Here is a 21,811-nt window from a genome sequence, read left to right as displayed (position 1 = left end):
AGGGAGAAAATAAACAGGGAACTACAGGCAGTTATCCTGACATCAGTTATCTGGAAAGTGTTGGAATCTTATTAAGGAAGTCTTAACAATCTACTTAGAAAATCAGAGTGTGAATAGGCCAGGATTTTAGAATGGCAAGGTTTTTCTCCCTGCCATCTGATGAGTTAGCAGAGAACACATCCCCGCCGGTACTGACAGCCCCACAGTCATTTAATGCTCCAGCACTCATTGGCTGGAGACGGGACTTCAGCCAAACACTCAGGAGGAAGTCCTGCCTCAGACAGCTGCTGGTCAATCTGGTTGGCTTGTAGCTCTCTAGTACCTGCAGTGTCAGAAGCTGAAGTAGACAGAACTGGCAGTGCAAGCAGTCCCCGGAGCCCAAGTCCTCAGAGTCCAGGGCCAGGTAAGTTCTGGTGATACAGGGCAGAGTGGGGTGATACCCAGGTGGTGGACAGAGTGACGAGAGTGTTGCTGGAGAGGCCATTGGGAGGAGACAATACCCGCAAGGGCCAGTCCTTTTTGGTGGTGGTGGGGCAGGGGTGCCTGATGTTAAAAGGAGGTTGTTGATGGATGTGCCGCCCACCACCTCCACCAACCTGCACCAGGCACTTACAGGTTGCTTTTCTGGATTCCTCCCTGCTCTGAACTCCTCCCACCAACCTGAGAGTTGAGGCTGGGTGGGAAACAGCTGATATATGATGAGTAGAATAAAAAATAATGAATATTACAACACAGGAACAGGCCTTGCAGCCCACCGAGCCTGCGCTAATCCAGATTCCTTTTTTAGACCTACAATTTATTGCCCAAACAATCTGTATCCCTCCATTCCCGCCCGTTAATGTGTCTAGCAAGATACATCTTAAAGGTAGTTATCATGTCTGCCTCCACCACCTCCACTGGCAAGGGTTCCAGCCACCCACCACCCTCTGCATGAAAAACATTCCCCGCACATCTCTCCTAAACTTGCCCCCTCTCACCTTGAATCTGTGTCCCCTTGTAATTGAGTCTTCCACCCTGGGAAACCCCGAACAGGCGCCGGAATGTGGCGACTAGGGGCTTTTCACAGTATATAAGAACATAAGAACTAGGAACATGAGTAGGCCATCTGGCCCCTCGAGCCTGCTCCGCCATTTAATGAGATCATGGCTGATCTTTGTGGACTCAGCTCCACTCTCCGGCCCGTACACCATATCCCCGAATCTCTTTATTCTTCAGAAAGGCATCTATCTTTTTCTTAAAAACGTTTAAAGAAGGAGCCTCAACTGCTTCACTGGGCAAGGAATTCCAGAGATTCACAACCCTTTGGGTGAAGAAGTTCCTCCTACACTCCGTCCTAAATCTACTTCCCCTTATTTTGAGGCTATGCCCCCTAGTTCCGCTTTCCCCGACCAGTGGAAACAACCTGCCCGCATCTATCCTATCTATTCCCTTCATAATTTTATATGTCTCAATAATATCCCCCCGCATCCTTCTAAACTCCAATGAGTACAGTCCCAGTCTACTCAACCTCTCGTCATAATCTAATCCCCTCAATGATAGAGGTTTATAAGATGATCAGGGGAATAGATAGAGTAGACAGTCAGAAACTTTTTCCCCGGGTGGAACAAACCATTACAAGGGGACATAAATTTAAGGTGAAAGGTGGAAGATATAGGAGGGATATCAGAGGTAGGTTCTTTACCCAGAGAGTAGTGGGGCCATGGAATGCACTGCCTGTGGAAGTAGTTGAGTCGGAAACATTAGGGACCTTCAAGCAGCTATTGGATAGGTACATGGATGACGGTAAAATGATATAGTGTAGATTTATTTGTTCTTAAGGGCAGCACGGTAGCATTGTGGATAGCGCAATTGCTTCACAGCTCCATGGTCCCAGGTTCGATTCCGGCTTGGGTCATTGTCTGTGCGGAGTCTGCACGTCCTCCCCGTGTCTGCGTGGGTTTCCTCCGGGTGCTCCGGTTTCCTCCCACCGTCCAAAGATGTGCGGGTTAGGTGAATTGGCCAATGATAAATTGCCCTTAATGTCCAAATTGCCCTTGGTGTTGGGTGGAGGTGTTGAGTTTGGGTATGGTGCTCTTTCCAAGAGCCGGTGCAGACTCTCAGGGCCGAATGGCCTCCTTCTGCACTGTAAATTCAATGATAATCTATGATTAATCTAGGACAAAGGTTCGGCACAACATCGTAGGCCGAAGGGCCTGTTCTGTGCTGTATTTTCTATGTTATGTTATGTTCAACTCTGGGATCAACCTAGTGAATCTCCTCTGCACTCCCTCCAGTGCCAATATGTCCTTTCTCAGGTAAGGAGCCCAAAATTGAACACAATACTCCAGGTGCGGCCTCACCAACACCCTATACAATTGCAGCATAACCTCACTAGTCTTGAAATCCATCCCTCTAGCAATGAAAGACAAAACTCAATTAGCCTTCTTAATCACCTGTTGCACCTGCCAACCAACGTTTTGCGACTCGTGCACCAGCACACCCAGGTCCCTCTGCACAGCAGCATGTTTTAACATCTTACCGTTTAAATAATAATCCATTCTGCTGTTATTCCTCCCAAAATGGATAGCCTCACACTTGGCAACATTGAATTCCATCTGCCAGACCCTAGCCCATTCATCTAACCTATCCAAATCCTTCTGCAGACTTCCGGTATCCTCTGCACTTTTTGCTTTACCATTCATCTTAGTGTCGTCTGCAAACTTTGACACATTGCACTTGGTCCCCAACTCCAAATCGTCTATGTAAATTGTGAACAACTGCGGGCCCAACACTGATCCTTGAGGGACCCCACTAGTTACAGGTTGCCAACCAGAGAAACACCCATTTATCCCCACTCTCTGCTTTCTGTTAGTTAACCAATCCTCTACCCATGCTACCACTTTACCCTCAATGCCATGCATCTTTAGTTTATGCAGCAACCTTTTGTGTGGCACCTTGTCAAAAGCTTTCTGGAAATCCAGATATACTACATCCATTGGCTCCCCGTTATCTGCTGCACTGGTAACGGCCTCAAAAAATTCGACCAAATTAGTCAGACACGACCTGCCCTTTGTGAACCCATGCTGCGTCTGCCCAATGGGACAATTTCCCTCCAGGTGCCCCGCTATTTCCTCCTTAATGATAGATTCCAGCATTTTCCCTACAACCAAAGTTAAGCTTACCGGCCTATAATTACCCGCTTTCTGCCGACCTCCTTTTTTAAACAGTGGTGTCACGTTTGCTACTTTCCAATCCTCTGGGACCACCCCAGAGTCTAGTGAATTTTGATAAATTATCACTAGTGCGTTTACAATTTCCCTAGCCATCTCTTTTAACACTCTGGGATGCATCCCATCAGGGCCTGGAGACTTGTCTACCTTTAGCCCCATTACCTTGCCCAATACTGCCTCCTTAGTGATTAAAATCATCTCAAGGTCCTCACCTATCATATCCTTATTTCCATCAGTCACTGGGATGTTATTTGTGTCCTCCACTGTGAAGACTGACCCAAAAAACCTGTTCAGCTCATTGAAGCCTACTTGTGACAATAAGTGATTTTCATTTCATTTCAAAAAGCTTCTGACTATTCACCTGTCTATATCTCTTGTAATTTTGTACACATCAATCAGGTCTCCCCTCAGCCTCTGTCGTTCCAACAAAAACAATCTGCGTTTATTCAACCTCTCCTCATAGCTCCCACCATCCAGACCAGGCAACATCCTGGTAAATCTTCTTTGCACTCTCTCCAAAGCATCCACGTCCTTCTGGTAATGTGGCTAACAGAACTGCACGCAATATTCCAAATGTGGCCAAACTAAAGTTTTAAACAGCTGTAACATGACCTGCCAACTTTTGTACGCAATGTCCAAGCCGATGAAGGCAAGCATGCCGAATGCCTTCATGACCACCTTATCCATTTGCATTGCCACTTGCATGGAACTATGGATCTGAATGCCCAGATCGCTCTGTATGTTAATGCTCTTAAGGGTTCTGCCATTTACATTATAATTCACACCTGAATTTGATTTTCCAAAACGCATCACCTCGCATTTGTCGGAATTGAACTCCATCTGCAATTTCTCTGCCCAACTCTCCAATCTATCTATATTCTGCTGCATTCTCTGATACTCCCCTTCACTATCTGTGACTCCACCTATTTTAGTGCCATCTGCAAACTTGCTAAGCAGACCACCTACCAGATCATTTATATATATATATATATATATATATTACAAACAACAGTGGTCCCAGGACTGATCCCTGTGGAACACTACTAGTTACAGATCTCCATTCTGAAAAACTCTCTGTCCCCTGTTGCCAAGCCAGTTCTTTATCCAACTAGCTAGCCCACCCTGAATCCCATGCAACTTTACCTTTTGTACCAGTCTGCCACGAGAGACCTTATTAAAGTCCATGTAGATGACATCCACAGCCTTCCCACATAAATTAATTTTGTCACCTCATCAGGTAGGTACGAAATGACCTTCCTTGCACAAAACCATATTGCATATCACTAACAAATCCATTTGCTTCCAAATGTGAATAAATCCTATCCCACAGTATCTTCGCCAACACTTCCCAACCACTAACGTAAGGCTCACCGACCAATAAATACCTGGATTATTCCTGCTTCCCTTCTTAAGTAAAGGACAGTAAGAAGTCTTACAACACCAGGTTAAAGTCCAACAGGTTTGTTTCGATGTCACTAGCTTTCGGAGCGCTGCTCCTTCCTCAGGTGAATGAAGGATATATATATTCCTCACCTGAGGAAGGGGCAGTGCTCCGAAAGCTAGTGACATCGAAACAAACCTGTTGGACTTTAACCTGGTGTTGTAAGACTTCTTACTGTGTTCACCCCAGTCCAAGGCCGGCATCTCCACATCATAAGTAAAGGACAACGTTGGCTATTCTCCAGTCCTCTGGAACCTTGCCTGTGGTCAAAGATGATGCAAAGATATCTGTTAAGGGCCCAACTATTTCCTCTCTTGCCTCGAACAGTAACCTGGAATGTATCCCATCCGGCCCAGGGTAATTGGTTACATAAGCCTATTAATTGGGGCAAGGACCGCCAGCCGGCCATGACCTCGACCATCCCACAGTAAAATTACTAAGAGGTCAGGGTGGGCGGGAACCCAGTGGGAAGGCCATCCCATCCAAGAAATCTTATGGCCACCCCCCGCTGACAAAACTGCTGGCAGGGGGACAAAAAACAGGTAAAAAACAGGTTTACAAAAGGAAATTGTGTTGGACAAACATATTAGAGTTCTTTTGAGAACATAACTCGTTGTGCCAATAAAGGGGAGCCAGTAGATGTCTTGCTCTACATTCATCATATAGAACTGGTTGATAGCCACAGCACATAACAAAATCCATACCTGTTGAAATACATCTGCTCCCTCATCATAGTCCACCACAGTGAAGAACAACTTATTAGAAAAGGCAGATGAATACCGCCACGAGTTTGCCAGCACCTGGTACTCTTCATTCGCTTGTCTGCAGAACATAAAATACAATGCATAAAAATAAACTTGCAGAATGAAGACATTAATTTACTGTATGAGCACTTAAACTACATATTCCTTGTTCAGCAAACTCAGTAATTTGACAGTAGTCATAACAACTTGAATGTATTTATAGTTACACCTATAAGGGTGTCATCCATGAACTTAATCAATCAACAAATATTAAAATTACCTAATAGAAGTGAAACACATTTATAAAATATTTCAGTCACTCCATTATGCCTGTTTTTATTCACTGATGGGATGTGAACTTTGCTAACAAAGTCAGCATGTATTTCTCTAATAACCCACAAAGGACGTGATGGACTGCCTTCTTCAACTAATGTAGTCCAAGCAGTTTAGACACACCCACAGTGTTAGGGAGGAAGATCCAGATTTTGACCCAGCAACAGTGAAAGAATGGCACAGGAGCACAGTGATTAGCACTGTTACTTCACAGCACCGGGGACCCGATTCCCGCTTGGGTCTGTGCAGCGTCTGCATGTTCTCCCATCTCTGGGTGCTCTGGTTTCCTCCCATGAGCCCTGAGCGACATGCTTGTTAGGTGAATTGGACATTCTGAATTCTTCCTTAGTGTATTTGAACAAGCGCCGGAGTGTGATGACTAGGGGATTTACACAGTAACTTAATTGCAGTAATGTAAGCCTACTTGTGATGCTAATAAAGATTGTTATTATATATCCAAGTCATGATAATGTGTGACTTGGAGGGAAACATGCTGTGGTGATGTTCCTATATGTCTGAGACTCTTGTCCTTCCAAGTGGCAGCAGTTACAGATTTGGAAGTGGCTGTTGAAAGAACCTTGAATGTTACTGCAGTGCCTTTTGTAGATCATACACGCTGTAGAGACTGAAGAATCCTGCTTCAGAAACCATAAAGTAGGCTTTGTAGTCTTGAGTATATTAACAGAAAAGTCTTTTTTACACCTCACAACAATATGCATATATACAGGAGAGGGTACATGTATGGAGCTTAATCCATCCTAGGTCTTTATATATCCTTATCCATCTTGAGCCTGAACCTGGCCCTCGGTCATGTGCCTGCTCACATCACAGTGTGGGCAGCATGGTACTCATTCCCACATTAATCCTGAATGTACCAGACCCTACTACAACAGCCATGGCGAGCAGCAGTGGAGAGTGTGGATATTTAAAATGATGAATCAATCAAGCAGGTTGCTTTTTCCTGCATGTTCTTGAATGTTCCTGGAGTAGCACTCGTTCAGATACGTAGAGGGAATTCCATAACATAGAAACTCGGCACAATTCAACGAGGTCTCTCGCGAGATTTACGATGCTTGGAACACCTTGCGAGCTCTAAAGAGATCTCGCAAGACATCGTGATCTCGATCTTGCCCAAGTTGGACGTGATCCAGATTTATGTTTTTAAGGAAGCCATTAGGCTCATTTAAATATGTCATCGTCCAATTCACCCGAGGCCCGGGAACGAATGCCTGAACCTGGGAGACCTCAAAGGTAGTAATCTCAGGATTGTTACCAGTGCCACAAGCTAGTCAGAGTAGGAATGTCAGGATAGAGAGAATGAATGCGTGGCTCGAGAGATGGTGCATGTGGGAGGGATTCAAATTCCTGGGACATTGGAACCGGTTCTGGGGAGGTAGGACCAGTACAAACCGGACGGTCTGCACCTGGGCAGGACTGGAACCGATGTCCTGGGGGGGGGGGTTGCTAGAGCTGTTGGGGAGAGTTTAAACTAATGTGGCAGGGGAATGGGAACCGATGCAGGAAGTTGGAAGGTAGTAAAACAGGGACAGAAACAAAAGGCAGTAAGGGGGAAAGTGTAAGGCAGAGAAGCCAGAGTCAAAAATCAAAAAGAGCGACAGTACAAGGTACAGTGACTGAGGGGAGCTCAGTGAATAGGACCAGGAATACTAAAAGGAATAAAACGGGAAGTGAAAACATTAATGGTAAGCAACGCGGCAGGTTGTTCCATGAAGATATGGGTTCAACGACAAGGAAAATTAGGAGAAAGGTTAAGAGGAAATATAACTTCGGAGAGGTTACTGATCGAGGTGTTAAGATTCAGAACAGAGGTAAAAAAGCCAACATAAGTGTACTTTACCTGAATGCTCGTAATATTCGGAATAAGGTAAATGAATTGATGGCGCAAATCATCGGGAATGACTCTGATTTAGTGGCCATTACTGAAACATGGTTAAAGGATGGTCACGACTGGGAGTTAAATATCCACGGGTATCAAACTATTCGGAAGGACAGAGTGGATGGTAAGGGAGGTGGTGTAGCTCTGTTATTTAAGGATGACATCCGGGCAACAGTAAGGGATGACATCGGTGCTATGGAGGATAAGGTTGAATCCATTTGGGTGGAAATCAGGAATAGTAAGGCGAAAAAGTCACTGATAGGAGTAGTCCATAGGCCACCAAATAGTAACATTATGGTGGGGCAGGCAATAAACAAAGAAATAACTGATGCATGTAGAAATGGTACAGCAGTTATCATGGGGGATTTTAATCTACATGTCGATTGGTTTAACCAGGTCGGTCAAGGCAGCCTTGAGGAGGAGTTTACATAATGTATCCGCGATAGTTTCCTAGAACAGTATGTAATGGAACCTACAAGGGAAAAAGCGGTCCTAAATCTGGTCCTGTGTAATGAGACAGGATTGATTCAGGATCTCATAGTTAGAGATCCTCTCGGAAGGAGCGATCACAATATGGTAGAATTTAAAATACAGATGGAGGGTGAGAAGGTAAAATCAAGCACTAGTGTTTTGTGCTTAAACAAAGGAGATTGCAATGGGATGAGAGAAAAACTAGCTAAGGTAGACTGGGAGCAAAGGCTTTATGGTGAAACAGTTGAGGAACAGTGGAGAACCTTCCAAGTGATTTTTCACAGTGCTCAGCAAAGGTTTATACCAACAAAAAGGAAGGACGGTAAAAAGAGGGAAAATCGACCGTGGATATCTAAGGAAATAAGGGAGAGTATCAAATTGAAGGAAAAAACATACAAAGTAGCAAAGATCAGTGGGAGACTAGAGCACTGGGAAATCTTTAGGGGGCAACAGAAAGCTACTAAAAAAGCTATAAAGAAGAGTAAGATAGATTATGAGAGTAAACTTACTCAGAACATAAAAACAGATAATAAAAGTTTCTACAAATATATAAAACAAAAAAGAGTGGCTAAGGTAAATATTGGTCCTTTAGAGGATGAGAAGGGAGATTTAATAATGGGAGATGAGGAAATGGCTGAGGAATTGAACAGGTTTTTTGGGTCGGTCTTCACGGTGGAAGACATAAATAACATGCCAGTGACTGATGGAAATGAGGCCATGACAGGTGAGGACCTTGAGAGGATTGTTATCACCAAGGAGGTAGTGATGGGCAAACTAATGGGGCTAAAGGTAGACAAGTCTCCTGGACCTGATGGAATGCATCCCAGAGTGCTAAAAGAGATGGCTCGGGAAATTGCAAATGCACTAGTGATAATTTACCAAACTTCACTAGACTCTGGGGTGGTCCCGGCAGATTGGAAATTAGCAAACATGACACCACTGTTTAAAAAAGCAGGTAGGCAGAAAGTGGGTAATTATAGGCCAGTGAGCTTAACTTCGGTAGTAGGGACGATGCTGGAATCTATCATCAAGGAAGAAATAGCGAGGCATCTGGATGGAAATTGTCCCATTGGGCAGACGCAGCGTGGGTTCATAAAGGGCAGGTCATGCATAACTAATTTAGTGGAATTTTTTGAGGACATTAACAGTGCGGTAGGTAACCGGGAGCCAATGGATGTGGTATATCAGGATTTCCAGAAAGCCTTTGACAAGGTGCCACACAAAACGTTGCTGCATAAGGTAAAGATGCATGGCATTAAGGGGAAAGTAGTAGTATGGATAGAGGATTGGTTCATTAATAGAAAGCAAAGAGTGGGGATTAATGGGTGTTTCTCTGGTTGGCAATCAGTAGCTAGTGGTGTCCCTCAGGGATCAGTGTTGGGCCCACAACTGTTCACAATTTACATAGATGATTTGGAGTTGGGGACCAAGGGCAATGTGTCCAAGTTTGCAGACGACACTAAGATAAGTGGTAAAGCAAAAAGTGCAGAGGATACTGGAAGTCTGTAGAGGGATTTGGATAGGCTAAGTGAATGGGCTAGCGTCTGGCAGATGGAATACAATGTTAACAAATGTGAGGTTATCCATTTTGGTAGGAATAACAGCAAAAGGGATTATTATTTAAATGATAAAATATTAAAACATGCTGCTGTGAAGAGAGACCCGGGTGTGCTAGTGCATGAGTCGCAAAACGTTGGTTTACAGGTACAACAGGTGATGAAGAAGGCAAATGGAATTTTGTCCTTCATTGCTGGAGGGATGGAGTTTAAGACTAGTGAGGTTATGCTGCAATTGTATAAGGTGTTAGTGAGGCCACACCTGGAGTATTATGTTCAGTTTTGTTCTCCTGACTTGAGAAAGGACGTACTGGCACTGGAGGGTATGCAGAGGAGATTCACTAGCTTAATCCCAGAGCTGAAGGGGTTGGATTACGAGGAGAGGTTGAGTAGACTGGGACTGTACTCGTTGGAATTTAGAAGGATGAGGGGCGATCTTATAGAAACATATAAGATTATGAAGGGAATAGATAGGATAGATGCAGGCAGGTTGTTTCCACTGGCGGGTGAAAGCAGAACTAGGGTGCATAGCCTCAAAATAAGGGGAAGCAGATTTAGGACTGAGTTTAGGAGGAACCTCTTCACCCAAAGGGTTGTGAATCTATGGAATTCCTTGCCCAGTGAAGCAGTAGAGGCTCCTTCATTAAATGTTTTTAAGATAAAGATAGAAATAAAGGGATTAAGGGTTATGGTGTTCGGGCCGGAAAGTGGAGCTGAGTCCACAAAAGATCAGCCATGATCTCATTGAATGGTGGAGCAGGCTCGAGGGGCCAGATGGCCTACTCCTGCTCCTAGTTCTTATGTTCTTATGTTCTCTATGGCGCTGTTTAGCACTGGCCCACATAAACATGAACAAGGCATAATAGTTGCTGGTGGGGGGGGGTCTCCCAGGTCATCAGGGGCCCTTGGATGCTCGGGCTCTGGGCAGGTGGTACCCTGGCACTCTTGCAGCCACCCAGGCATCTTAGCACTGCCAGCCTGACATTTGGTACTGCCAACCTAGAACAGCCAGGGTGCCCGGGATGCACTGGCAGGAATACTGATAGGGTGTCAGGTTGGCAGTGCCAAGGTGCCTGGGTTCCAGGCTCGCCATGCCAGGGTATGGCCCAAGGGGTGCCCTGCTCTTAAGAGGTGGGGTAAGGGGTTGCTCGAGGACCCTCTAAGAGCTAAGTTGGTGCAGTGGGGGGCGGAGAGGGGGGGGGGGGTGGGGGGTTGGAGTTGAGAGGGGTCCTGAGGGGGTCGAGAGATGTGCCCCGATCTGGACAGTGCAGGAAATGAAATAAGTGTGGCCTCGACAGGTCGGTCCTGCCCAAGGCAAAGAAAACAACAGAGTCCTGTTTGATAGCAGGGTCGTTTTCGGCAATACGTTCCCAAAAAGGGGCTCTGTCTTTTGGGCTTTAAATTCCGCCCACAGAAAATAAAAGCAGGAGGAGGCCATTCAGCCCTTGGAGCCTGCTCCGCCATTTGTTATGATCATGGCTGATCATCCAATTCAAGGTGTGATTTTACAGCCTCGAGCGAGAGCGCAACACGGCCGTTAGATTCTGGAAAACACCAAAATTGGGAACCATGCTGGGCATAGATCGGTTTGCAATCTAACCGGCCCACTCCCTTTGTCGAAATCAAGATCCCGCCCTGGCGTGGCAAGAAACCAATAATCACCACTTAAAGCCAATCTCCTTACAATTAATTGGAACAACCCCCTATCTAAGGGCCTCCTGTGATCTAAGTGCCTCCCTAGAAAGTGGTCACTCAGGGGCACCTATTAGCATACCTTTTTCAAAACATAAAGCTGGCGGAATGGCTGCTGCGGGGATCCAAGGAGGTGAGTAGCCATCTTCGAAACAAGGCAATCAGCCCGGGGGCACTTGGGTTGCCGCCCCAGTATATATGGGGGGGGGGGGGGGGGGATGATGGCGAGCCCCTGTGGTGGGGGACGGCCTTGGTTGGGGGGAGTGGCATCATTGGTGGCATATGTGGGGGGGGTCGCCCCTGTGCTGCGGGGGAGTGTCTCAGCGCCCACGGGTCTGCCATGCCACCCCCTGGACTGTGTGTACCCATAGTAGGAACAATCTCAGCCCACGGCTGTCTGTCCCACTGACCACCCATCACTCCCATTGACCGTGGAGGCCTCTGGCTGCTTGGCTGATGGTTTCTAACAGGGAATTGGCAATCATAGTTAAGTGAGCATTTCACACTTCCTAAGTGGATTCCTGTGGATAGGCGTGCCATGTAGAGCATGTGGGAGTATTTGCCTAGAATCCCAATCAGGCCGTGATGCCTGGACACTGTGGCTGAAAACTGCAGGAAGCAGCACCACAGATGCAGCAGCCAACATCCGAACACCCAGGAGCTGGGCCCAACACTGGGGACGTTTCCATGACTAGAGACTGGGAGTGTGCACCCGGGAGGAGATGAGCGCCCGGTCCAGGTAATGTTACGTGCAGGTGTCTACAGTACAGGGACCCCCGATGACCAGGGTTTGTGGTCAAGGCGTAATGAATAGCAGGGAATTTGGGGTAGAGAGGAGGTAGGGGGAGCAATGGGGGAATGGAGGATCCCAGGGTGGAAGACACCGCTGGTTCTCAGTTTCTCACTCTCTCCAATTCCTTACAGATATTCCATGGGATGGATGATATCTTGGACCCTGCGGAGGCTGCCCTCGTGGTGCTGCTGGCAGACCAAAGATGTGCAGGTTAGGTGGCTGGACCATGTTAAATTGCCCTTAGGTTAGGTGGGGTTACGCAGAAAGGGTGGAGACGTGGGTTTAAGTAGTGTGCTCTTTCCAAGAGCCGGTGTAGACTCGATGGGCCGAATAGCCTCCTTCTGCACTGTAAATTCTATAATTGTACCAGGCACCGGAGACGCAGCATTATAAAAAGAGGCTCAAGGGAGTGGCCCATGTGCAGAGCCCTGCCCCACACCCTGAGGACCCGGCCACCCATCAGGCCAGGGAGGGACACAGAAGGGAAGTCCAGCGACGGCCCAAGGTCTTTAGGGCAGATGACGGACAACGGCTGCTGTCATGGCATCCATGAGGTCACGGATGCCATGTGTGCCCGGGCAGCAAACTATATAAACTTTGACATGGACCAAGCCCAACAGGATGCCCAGGAAGCAGGATTTTCCGCCATTGATGGGATGCCCTAGGTCCAGGTGGTAATAGATAGCAAGCATGTCACCTTGAGTGCACCAGGTTGTTGGGAGTGCCCTACATCAACAGGAAGGGTTCCACTCCCTGAACGTCCAACTTGTGTGTGACCACCAAATGAAGATCTTGCACGTGTGTGCATGCTCCCCAGGTAGTGAGCACAACAGCTCCATCCTGGGGCAGTTGGACATGCCTGATCTCTTCGAGGACCATCCCATTATAACCGGTTGTCTCTTGGGGGATAAAGTGTACCCGTTGAGGACCTGGCAAATGACACCAGTACGGAGGCTGGTGACCGATGCGGAGGTCCGATACAACAAAGCCCATGAGGCCACCCGGGCTATCATTGAGCAGTGCATTGGACTCCTCAAAATGGCACGACCACTCTGGAGATGCACTGCAATACCCCCCCGGAGGGTCGCCCACTTGGTGGTGGTCTGATGTGATCTCCGCAACCTGGCACAGCAGCGGAGAGTGTGCTGGAGGTAGAGGAAGAGGAGGCGCAGACCAGGAGGGGACTGGAGGATAAGCCCGGGGAGGACCCGCAGGACCAGCTGGAGGATGAAAGACAGGTGGTTGCGGCAAGGGTTCAGCAGCCGGGGGGCCACGGTGGCATCCCCACCCACTTCACATAGGATACGGCTTTGAGCGTTATCTCACCCCCCACCCATCCCCCCATCACCATCATCCTGTTCCGCCCTCTCAGGGTCTGTGTGATATCACCCCAGGGTGAAAGGATTGTGTTAGCACTGACAACGGGTCACTGTCGCTGGCAAGGGCATGGCGATAAACCGCTGAGAACTGAACGCTGGTGCTCCTCAATCTATGCCAGAGACTCACTCTTGCCTGTCTGCTGCATGTGGCATGCCGGTGGGGGGGGGGTTTGAAGACCGCCATACTTGGGAGGCTGGGGCACGGGATTGGTGGTCACCTCCAGAAGAAAGTGCCAGAGGCGTCAAACTTCTCGGGTGCAATGGATTTTAATGCTGTAGGTTTGTGTCTCCAACTGCTTCTAGCCCCCAATGGTGCATTTCTCAAATCTTTCTGATGTTATCACAATGATAATAATACTAATCTTTATTATTGTCACAAGTAGGCTTACATTAACACTACAATGAAGTTACTGTGAAAAGCCCCTAGTCGTCACATTCCTGTTTGGGTACAGAGAGGGAGAATTCAGAATGTTCAATTCACCTAACAGCACGTCTTTTGGGACTTGTGGGAGGAAAACGGAGCACCCGGAGGAAACCCACGCAGACATGGGGAGAATGTACAGACAGTGACCCAAGCAGGAATCAAACCTGGGACCCTGGCGCTGTGAAGCAACAGTGCTAACCACTGTGCTACATCTTTCCTAATATTTTCTTACCATAACTTCTAAATCATGGGCCCCTGAGGAATCTGGGGCAAAATTCTCCGTTATCGGCGGAAAGTCCGCCGATCGGCGCAAAAAACGGCGCAAATCCGACTTGCGTCACGTCGGAAAAATGGGTCGATAGTCTCCGGCCCGAAATGGGCTAGCAGCGACGTAACGGGATCCGCGCTTGCGCAGTGGTTCACGCCGTGCAGCGTCATACGCGCTGCACGGTGTGACGGCTCATAAGGCCGCGCTGCTCCCCCCCACCCGACCGGAACACCCGACTGGATGGCTGGCCGTTGATCAGCCCCGAGGTTCGAGTCACGCGATGTGGAGGCGCTCCTGGACGCGGTGGAGCAGAGGAGGGACGCCCTGTATCCCGGGCACGGCCGCAGAGTTGCCCCACGCCACAGCCGGCGTCTGTGGAGGGAAGTGGCAGAGGCCGTCACCGCTGTGGCCCTGACACCACGGACAGGCACCCAGTGCCACAAGAAGGTGAACGACCTCGTCAGAGCAGGCAAGGTGAGCCTCCCCCATATCCCCCCCCTCCCCCATATCCCCCCCTCCCCCCCATCCCCCCCTCCCCCCCATCCCCCCCTCCCCCATATCCCCTCCCCCATATCCCCCATATCCACCCCTCACCCATATCCCCCATATCCACCCCTCACCCATATCCCCCCTCCCCACCCCTCCCCCATATCCCCCCTCCCCCATATCCCCCCTCCCCCATATCCCCCCTCCCCCATATCCCCCCCTCCCCCATATCTCCTCCCTCCCCCATATCTCCTCCCTCCCCCATATCCCCCCCTCCCCCATATCCCCCCTCCTCCATATCCCCCATATCCCCCCTCCCCCATATCCCCCCTCCCCCATATCCCCCCTTCCCCCATATCCCCCCTCCCCAATATCCCCCTCCCCGTATCACCTGATCACTGCCTGATGCCTAACCATGCATGCTTCATTGTGTATCGCAGGACCAAACGTCCAGGCACCCATCCCCGCAGATGCAGACCGCCCGCAGGATGCCCCTCGGAGACGGAGAGACCCGCACCCTCCAGCATGCGACACCCGCAGGATGACCCTCGCACACCACGGGAGACGGAGAGACCTGGAGCAACAGGGAGACGACACCCCAGTCACGTGCGGGAGCGACCACCCAGCGACGAGGGGGGCAGCCACAGGCCCCCGTCACATCCGAGCCAGGACACCACTACCCAGGACACCACTACCCAGGACACCACTACCCAGGACACCCCTACCCAGGACACCCCTACCCGGGACAGCACTACCCAGGACACCCCTACCCGGGACAGCACTACCCAGGAAGACGAAATACCGGACAGTGACTCAGAGTGGATGGGTGGAGACGAACCCCCACCCCAAAGTGCCATGGACTCAGAGTGGGACGAAGAGCACGACACAACGCCACTGCTGTCACCAACACCCTCCACCATCGCAGAAACACTCACCACGGTTGGGCACTTTAGTGATGAGGCGTCTGGTACACTCACTGTTGCGCACAACACAGCCGTCCCGGTACAGCAGGTGGAGGTAGGAGCAGCAGAAGGACCGGGCGGTCGGAGGGCAGCCCAGCCCAAGCGAACATCTGCCGCCCAGATGGATCCCGGGTTCCTGCAGTTACCACACCCACACATAGATCCGATGCAACCACCGACCCGGAGACGAGCGAAGAGGGTGACGGGCGGCTTGCGGCGGCTGCGGTCGCAGGTGGAGAGGTCCACCCGCATCCAGGAGCTGGGAGTGGTGCCGGTCATGCATGCCACCCAGGCTGACACCGCACGGGTGGCGTCCGCGGTGGAGGCAATGGGTGCGACGGTGTCAGACATGGGGAACGGTTTGCGAGGCCTGGGGCCTTCCGTGCAGGCGGCGTCTGTGGCCCAGGAAATGGCTGCCCTCTCACAGGAGGCCATGAGCCAGTGCCAGCGCCAGATGGCAGAGGCGCTCAACGCCATAGCCCAGTCTCTGCAGGCCATGGCCCAGTCTCAGCAGGCCATGGCCCAGTCTCTGCAGGCCATCGCTGAGGGCATCGGCGCCAGTGGCCATGTGCGAGCCGGCGTCGCACTGTCAGGGTTTGCCAACCCCCTGGGCTCCATGCCTGCAAACCTGCAGACCCCTGTCGATACCAGCACGGGCCTCCAGGACTGGCAGCGCCAGATGTCGGGGGGGGGCGTCGGATGGCCAGTCCGTTCGCATCCCCCACCCATGTAGAGGCCTGGGGGCCATCGGGCACCCCGAGGGAGGAGGAGGTGGTGTGGTCCGTCCCGGCTCCCTCTGTAGGGGAGGTCCCGGTACACCGCGACACCTTGGACTCCCCCCCTTCCGTCCCAGGTGCATCGGGTGGGCAACGGGCAGGACAGGCTGGCAGCTCGCCATCCCAGTCGCCCAGGCCGCAGCCTGGCCCATCTAGGCCAGGACGCCCCAGGAAACGGCCGCCAAAGGGATCCAGTGTCAGAGGGCAGGAATCACAGGAGTCCACCTCCAGTTCTGCTGTACCGTCTGGGGAACCACGTAGACGTAGTCAAAGGGCCCGTAAGGCCAAACAATTAGACACTGAGTAAGTTGGCACGGGTGCAGGGCACAGATGAGTTTTAGGGGCTAGGGCACGTGCATGAACTCCTTTGGTTATTAAAGTCAATGTTACACCTACCGAAGCTACCTTTGTGCTCTGTCCAAAGTGTGCGGGGGTGTCATGTACGTTGAGCGCAAGTGTGTGTGTGAGGGGTGGTCTTACCTCAGCTCCAGGTGACTCTGCCCCCTTCCCCCTGGGCCGCCATCAACATCCCCCGGGCAGAGGACGGGACCGTGCGCTGCAGTGTCACAGCCGCATGCAGGGATGGTCCGGGTGGATGGTGGTACTGTGGCCATGGGTCAGACATAGTCCAACGATGTAGAGCCAGGAGCTCATCGCAGGGCGGGTTGTCATCATCCTCCATGGCCTGCGATAGACACGTGTCCACCCGCAACTGTGTGAGCCCGGCCCGTTGTGCCGCAGGTGGATCGGCAATGGGGGGGGGTGGTGTGCATGCGGGTGGGGTGGGTGGGGTTGGGGAGGGGGGTGAGGGTGCTGGGTGGGTGGATGGGTGGGGGGTGTGGGTGGTCGGCTGTTGCCATGGTGTGCGGTCTGTGGCCATACTACCCGATTCCCACGCCCATCTAGTCAGTGAAGCGGGCGGCTATCAGTCTGTCCCGTGCCCGCTGGGCCAGCCGGTAACGGTGGACAGCCACCCGCCTGTGTCTACCCAGTCTGCCCTGACCATTGCCCCCATCCCCCTCATCTGGGGAGGACTGGGCCTCTTCCTGCTGCTCCTCCACTCCGCCCTCCTCTGCCTGCCGCCCCTCTGCTGGGCTATGTTGTGCAGGACGCAGCACACCACAATGATGCGGCCGACCCTATCTGACCGAAATAGGAGAGCGCCCCCAGAGAGGTCCAGGCACCTGAAACGCATCTTCAGCACACCAAAGCACCTCTCGATCACTCCCCTTGTCGCTACATGGGCATCATTGTAGCGGTTCTCCGCCTCATTGCGTGGCCTCCGTAGAGGCGTCATCAGCCACGATCGCAATGGGTAGCCCCTGTCGCCCAGCAACCAGCCCCTCAGCCGGGGATGGCGGCCCTCGTACATGCCGGGGATGGATGACCGCGACAACACGAATGAGTCGTGTACACTGCCTGGGTGACGGGCACAGACGTGCAGGATCATCATGCGGTGGTCGCAGACCACCTGTACATTCATCGAATAGGTCCCTTCCTATTAGTGAACACGGCCCTGTTATCTGCAGGTGGCCGCACGGCGACGTGCATCCCATGGACCATGGGAACCCGGCAACGGGCAGAGAAGGCCACGGCCCGGGCCATCTTTGGCTGGCCCGGTCCACGGGGAAGCGGATGAAGCGGATGTACCGGTGCGCCATGGCATATAGGGCATCTGCCACTGCCCGGATGCACCGGTCCACCGATGTCTGCAATATGCCGGACAGGTCCCCACTCGGTGCCTGGAATGACCCCGTTGCATAAAAGTTCAGGGCCACCGTAACCTTGACGGACACGGGGAGAGGGTGTCCCCCGGCAGTTGCCGTGGGGGCCGCGACGTCCTCCTCCCCCTCCTCGTCCTGTCGGTCAGGTGTCCCTCCAGCCTGGGCGGCTGCCGCCTGCCCCTCTGCGGCAGCCTGCGCCGCCTCTCTGGCACGCTCCTCCTCCTCATCCAGGGCAACAAAGACATGAGCGGCTGCCACCACGGCGGCCAACATCGCTGGATGATCTGAAAACATGACGGCCTGGTGGGGGGGGAGGGGAACGACGACATGTCATCATTGCCCATATCCCTCCTCCCCCCAGCCAGGTGGCATGGACCGCATGGGTCCAACTGTTGGAGGCTGGCACCTGGCCAGGTGGACCAACTCACTTGCCTCTCCATCCCCCCTCCTCGGCACGGACCCCCCCCCACCCTCCACCCCAGCACGGACCCCCCCCCCCCCCAACCCCCCAAACTCCACCCCGGCACGGACCCCCCCCCAACCTCCACCCCAGCACGGACCCCCCCCCCAACCTCCACCCCGGCACGGCACGGACCCCCCCCCCCCCAACCTCCACCCCAGCAACAGACCCCCCCCCAACCCTCCACACCGGCACGGACCCCCCCCCAACCTCCACCCCAGCACGGACCCCCCCCCAACCCACAACCTCCACCCCCGGCACGGCAACGGACCCCCCCCCAACCTCCACCCCAGCACGGACCCCCCCTCCCAATCTCCACCCCGGCACGGACCCCCCCCCCCAACCTCCATCCCGGCACGGACCCCCCCCAACCTCCACCCCAGCACAGACCCCCCCCCAACCTCCACCCCGGCACGGCACAGACCCCCCCCCCAACCTCCACCCTGGCAACGGCACGGACCCCCCCAACCTCCACCCCAGCACGGACCCCCCCCAACCTCCACCCCGGCACGGCACGGACCCCCCCCAAACTCCACCCCAGCACAGACCCCCCCCAACCTCCACCCCAGCACGGACCCCCCCCCAACCCCAACCTCCACCCCGGCACGGACCCCCCCCCCCAACCTCCACCCCGGCACGGACACACTCCCGGCACTCCCCCGGAGCCCAGCCTACTCTAACCACCCCCCCCCCCCGCCGCGCGCACACACACACAACCTGAGACCACACCTCTCCTCACGCAATCAGACTGCGGCCACGCCATTGGCCTGCCCAGAGCCAACCCCCAGGCCGTCACTCACCTCCACGCTGGTCGGCGTGACCCTGGAGCACCGGGTCACGCCGATGAAAAGGAGGTTTGATTCACGTCGACGTGAACGGTCATCACGTCGACGGACTTCGGCCCATCCGGAAGGGAGAATATCGGCAGGCCGAAAATCGGCTGCCTTGCGCAGACCCGTGATATTCTCCGCGGCAGCGGCGCCATTTACGCCCCGCCGACTTTTCTCCCTTCGGAGACTTCGGCAACCGGCGGGGGCGGGATTCACGGCGGCCAACGGCCATTCTCGACCCTCTGGGGGGTCGGAGAATGACGCCCCTGTTATTTGTCACAGAACATAGAAAATAAATATGAAGGAGGGTTTTTTAGTTTTAGAAAATGGACAACCAATCTGGATCATATTGTGAAATGACACAGCCTCAGGAATGTCAGGCTAATTAACTACTAGCAAACATATAGAACTTGCAGTGGAATACTGCTTGTGGATGTCGGCTCTGTCTTGTGGCATGCTGAGCCTGTCTGCAGCTCAGTTTGCTGGAGGCAGAAAGTTTCACGTCTGAAACCAAACTGATGAGCAAACAGTCTGATCAATCTAGTACATTGGGAAAAGTCCTGGGCGGGATTCTCGCTCTAGCAATGCCGGAATCAGGAAATGCAATTGGACAGAGAATCGCATGTCAGCCGGAAATCGTGGCTGGCGCCGGGCAACTGACAAAATGCACTGCTCCAGTGCCTCGACAGCGGCGCCAATGCATTCTACTCCATATGTACAGTAAACGCCATTGGCATATCATTAACGGGCCCAACCCGGTATTCTCCGGGGCTTCCGTGATGCTCCGCCTCTGCCAGGAAGAATTACCAACAGCGAGTTTCGATTTATCATACAATTTATAGTGCAGAAGGAGGCCATTCGGCCCATCGAGTCTGCACCAGCCCTTGGAAAGAGCACCCCACTTAAGCCCATGCCTCCATCCCATCCCCGTAACCCATTAACCCCACTGAACCATTTTTTGGACACAAAGGGAAATTTATCATGGCCAATCCGCGTAACCCGCAAATCTTTGGTCTGTGGGAGGAAACTGGAGCACTCGGAGGAAACCCACGCAGATATGGGGAGAATACAAATGGTTAGCGAACCTGGGACCCTCAAGCGTTGAAGAAACTGTGCTAACCACTGTGCTATCGTGTTGCCCTTTTGGTTTTAAAAATCAGAAAATGGGCGCCATGGCTGCTGAGAGAGAGAGGACGCAATCATGGGATGCTGGCAGGGCTGGCTGGGAGTGTGGTTGGGGGGGGTGGCATCCACCAGGGCCAGAGGGGCTTAGCGGGCAGTGACAGGGGGTTATCATTGGACCGGGCGGTGTACAGGCACGGACTGCCATCTTGCTGCGCACCCCACTAACCGTCACCGTGGCCCGTGATCACGCAGAGTGACACTAGCCGTATGGATGCCCCCACCTACCCCCCCCATCTTCAAATCCTCCCTCCACCCACCAACCCCCCTTGCAACCCCTCAATCCTCCCCACCTCCGCCCCATCCACACCCCCCATCAACAACCAAACGGCACCTGCTAGGGGGGGGCATCACGCGCCCCACACATGGGGAACGCCCACGGTAACCCCTAAAGAAGGGCATTGGATTGGGGCTGCAGAGCGTACCACTGGCAGGGACAGGTGTTACCAGCAGGGATGGATGTCAGGGCCAGAGGCCCCCACTGTGCCAGGCACCAAAGGGGCCAGGGATGAGGTGAGGAAGGCAAGAGAGCCAGGGGGAATGGCCGGGGGTGGGTTTGTGGATCAGCGGGGTGGGGGGGGGGGGGGGGGGGGGGGGAGGAATGAGTGCCAGAGGGGCCACCTTGTAGCCTGATGTCCAGTAGGCTTCCAGCTCAGGATCCGCAATCCGGTGTGCCACTCTCCGTGCTGCCATCTTGTTGGTTGGGATGAGTGTGTGTGGGGAGTGGAATGCTAATGTGCGACCGCAACTTGTCAGCCTCTCTAGTGGCAATCCCGACCCTGGCAAATCGGACACCGTTTTTCATTGGAATCGATTGTGTTCCACATGGCACCGGTGCCAGCCCATTAACGGATCCTGAATTGCTCCGGAACCGGCGTCAATTTGCTTGTCGTGGAAGTCCATCGAGTCAGTCCGTGGGTCAACACTTAGTTTCTGAAAGGGGGAATCCCACCCCTGTTTCTGAAATTTACTTACTTATGCCAGCAAATTTCTACACCATCTGTTCTTCTTCAAAGCAGGACAATAACTAGTTCTAAGAAAGAATTTTGGATTTTTCTCAGGTTCATTCAATCTGAGTGCTCTGCCTGATAAAGCTGGTAATTTAGTAGCTGAGCAGGTTCTATGTTGCTGACGCAACCTTATAAGCTACATTATTCATATTTAGTTCAAAAGCCTTTTTGCTAA

The 21,811-nt window shown here is 52.5% G+C and overlaps 1 protein-coding gene across 4 annotated transcripts in view; it reads right to left on the bottom strand.

Annotated features, from left to right (window-relative positions):
- Positions 1 to 21,811, bottom strand: part of tusc3 (tumor suppressor candidate 3) — a 650,472-nt gene that overhangs the window by 397,316 nt on the left and 231,345 nt on the right. For all 4 annotated transcript variants that reach the window (XM_072496838.1, XM_072496839.1, XM_072496836.1 and 1 more), the window contains one exon: positions 5,355 to 5,472. In XM_072496838.1, the coding sequence (XP_072352939.1) occupies positions 5,355 to 5,472 (118 nt within the window). The remainder of the gene's footprint in view (positions 1 to 5,354; positions 5,473 to 21,811) is intronic.

The sequence above is a fragment of the Scyliorhinus torazame genome, chromosome 3 (assembly GCF_047496885.1).
Source record: "Scyliorhinus torazame isolate Kashiwa2021f chromosome 3, sScyTor2.1, whole genome shotgun sequence".
Classification (NCBI taxonomy): domain Eukaryota; kingdom Metazoa; phylum Chordata; class Chondrichthyes; order Carcharhiniformes; family Scyliorhinidae; genus Scyliorhinus; species Scyliorhinus torazame.
Note: the sequence above shows the minus strand (reverse complement) of the source record. Positions and strands in the feature narration are given on the sequence as shown.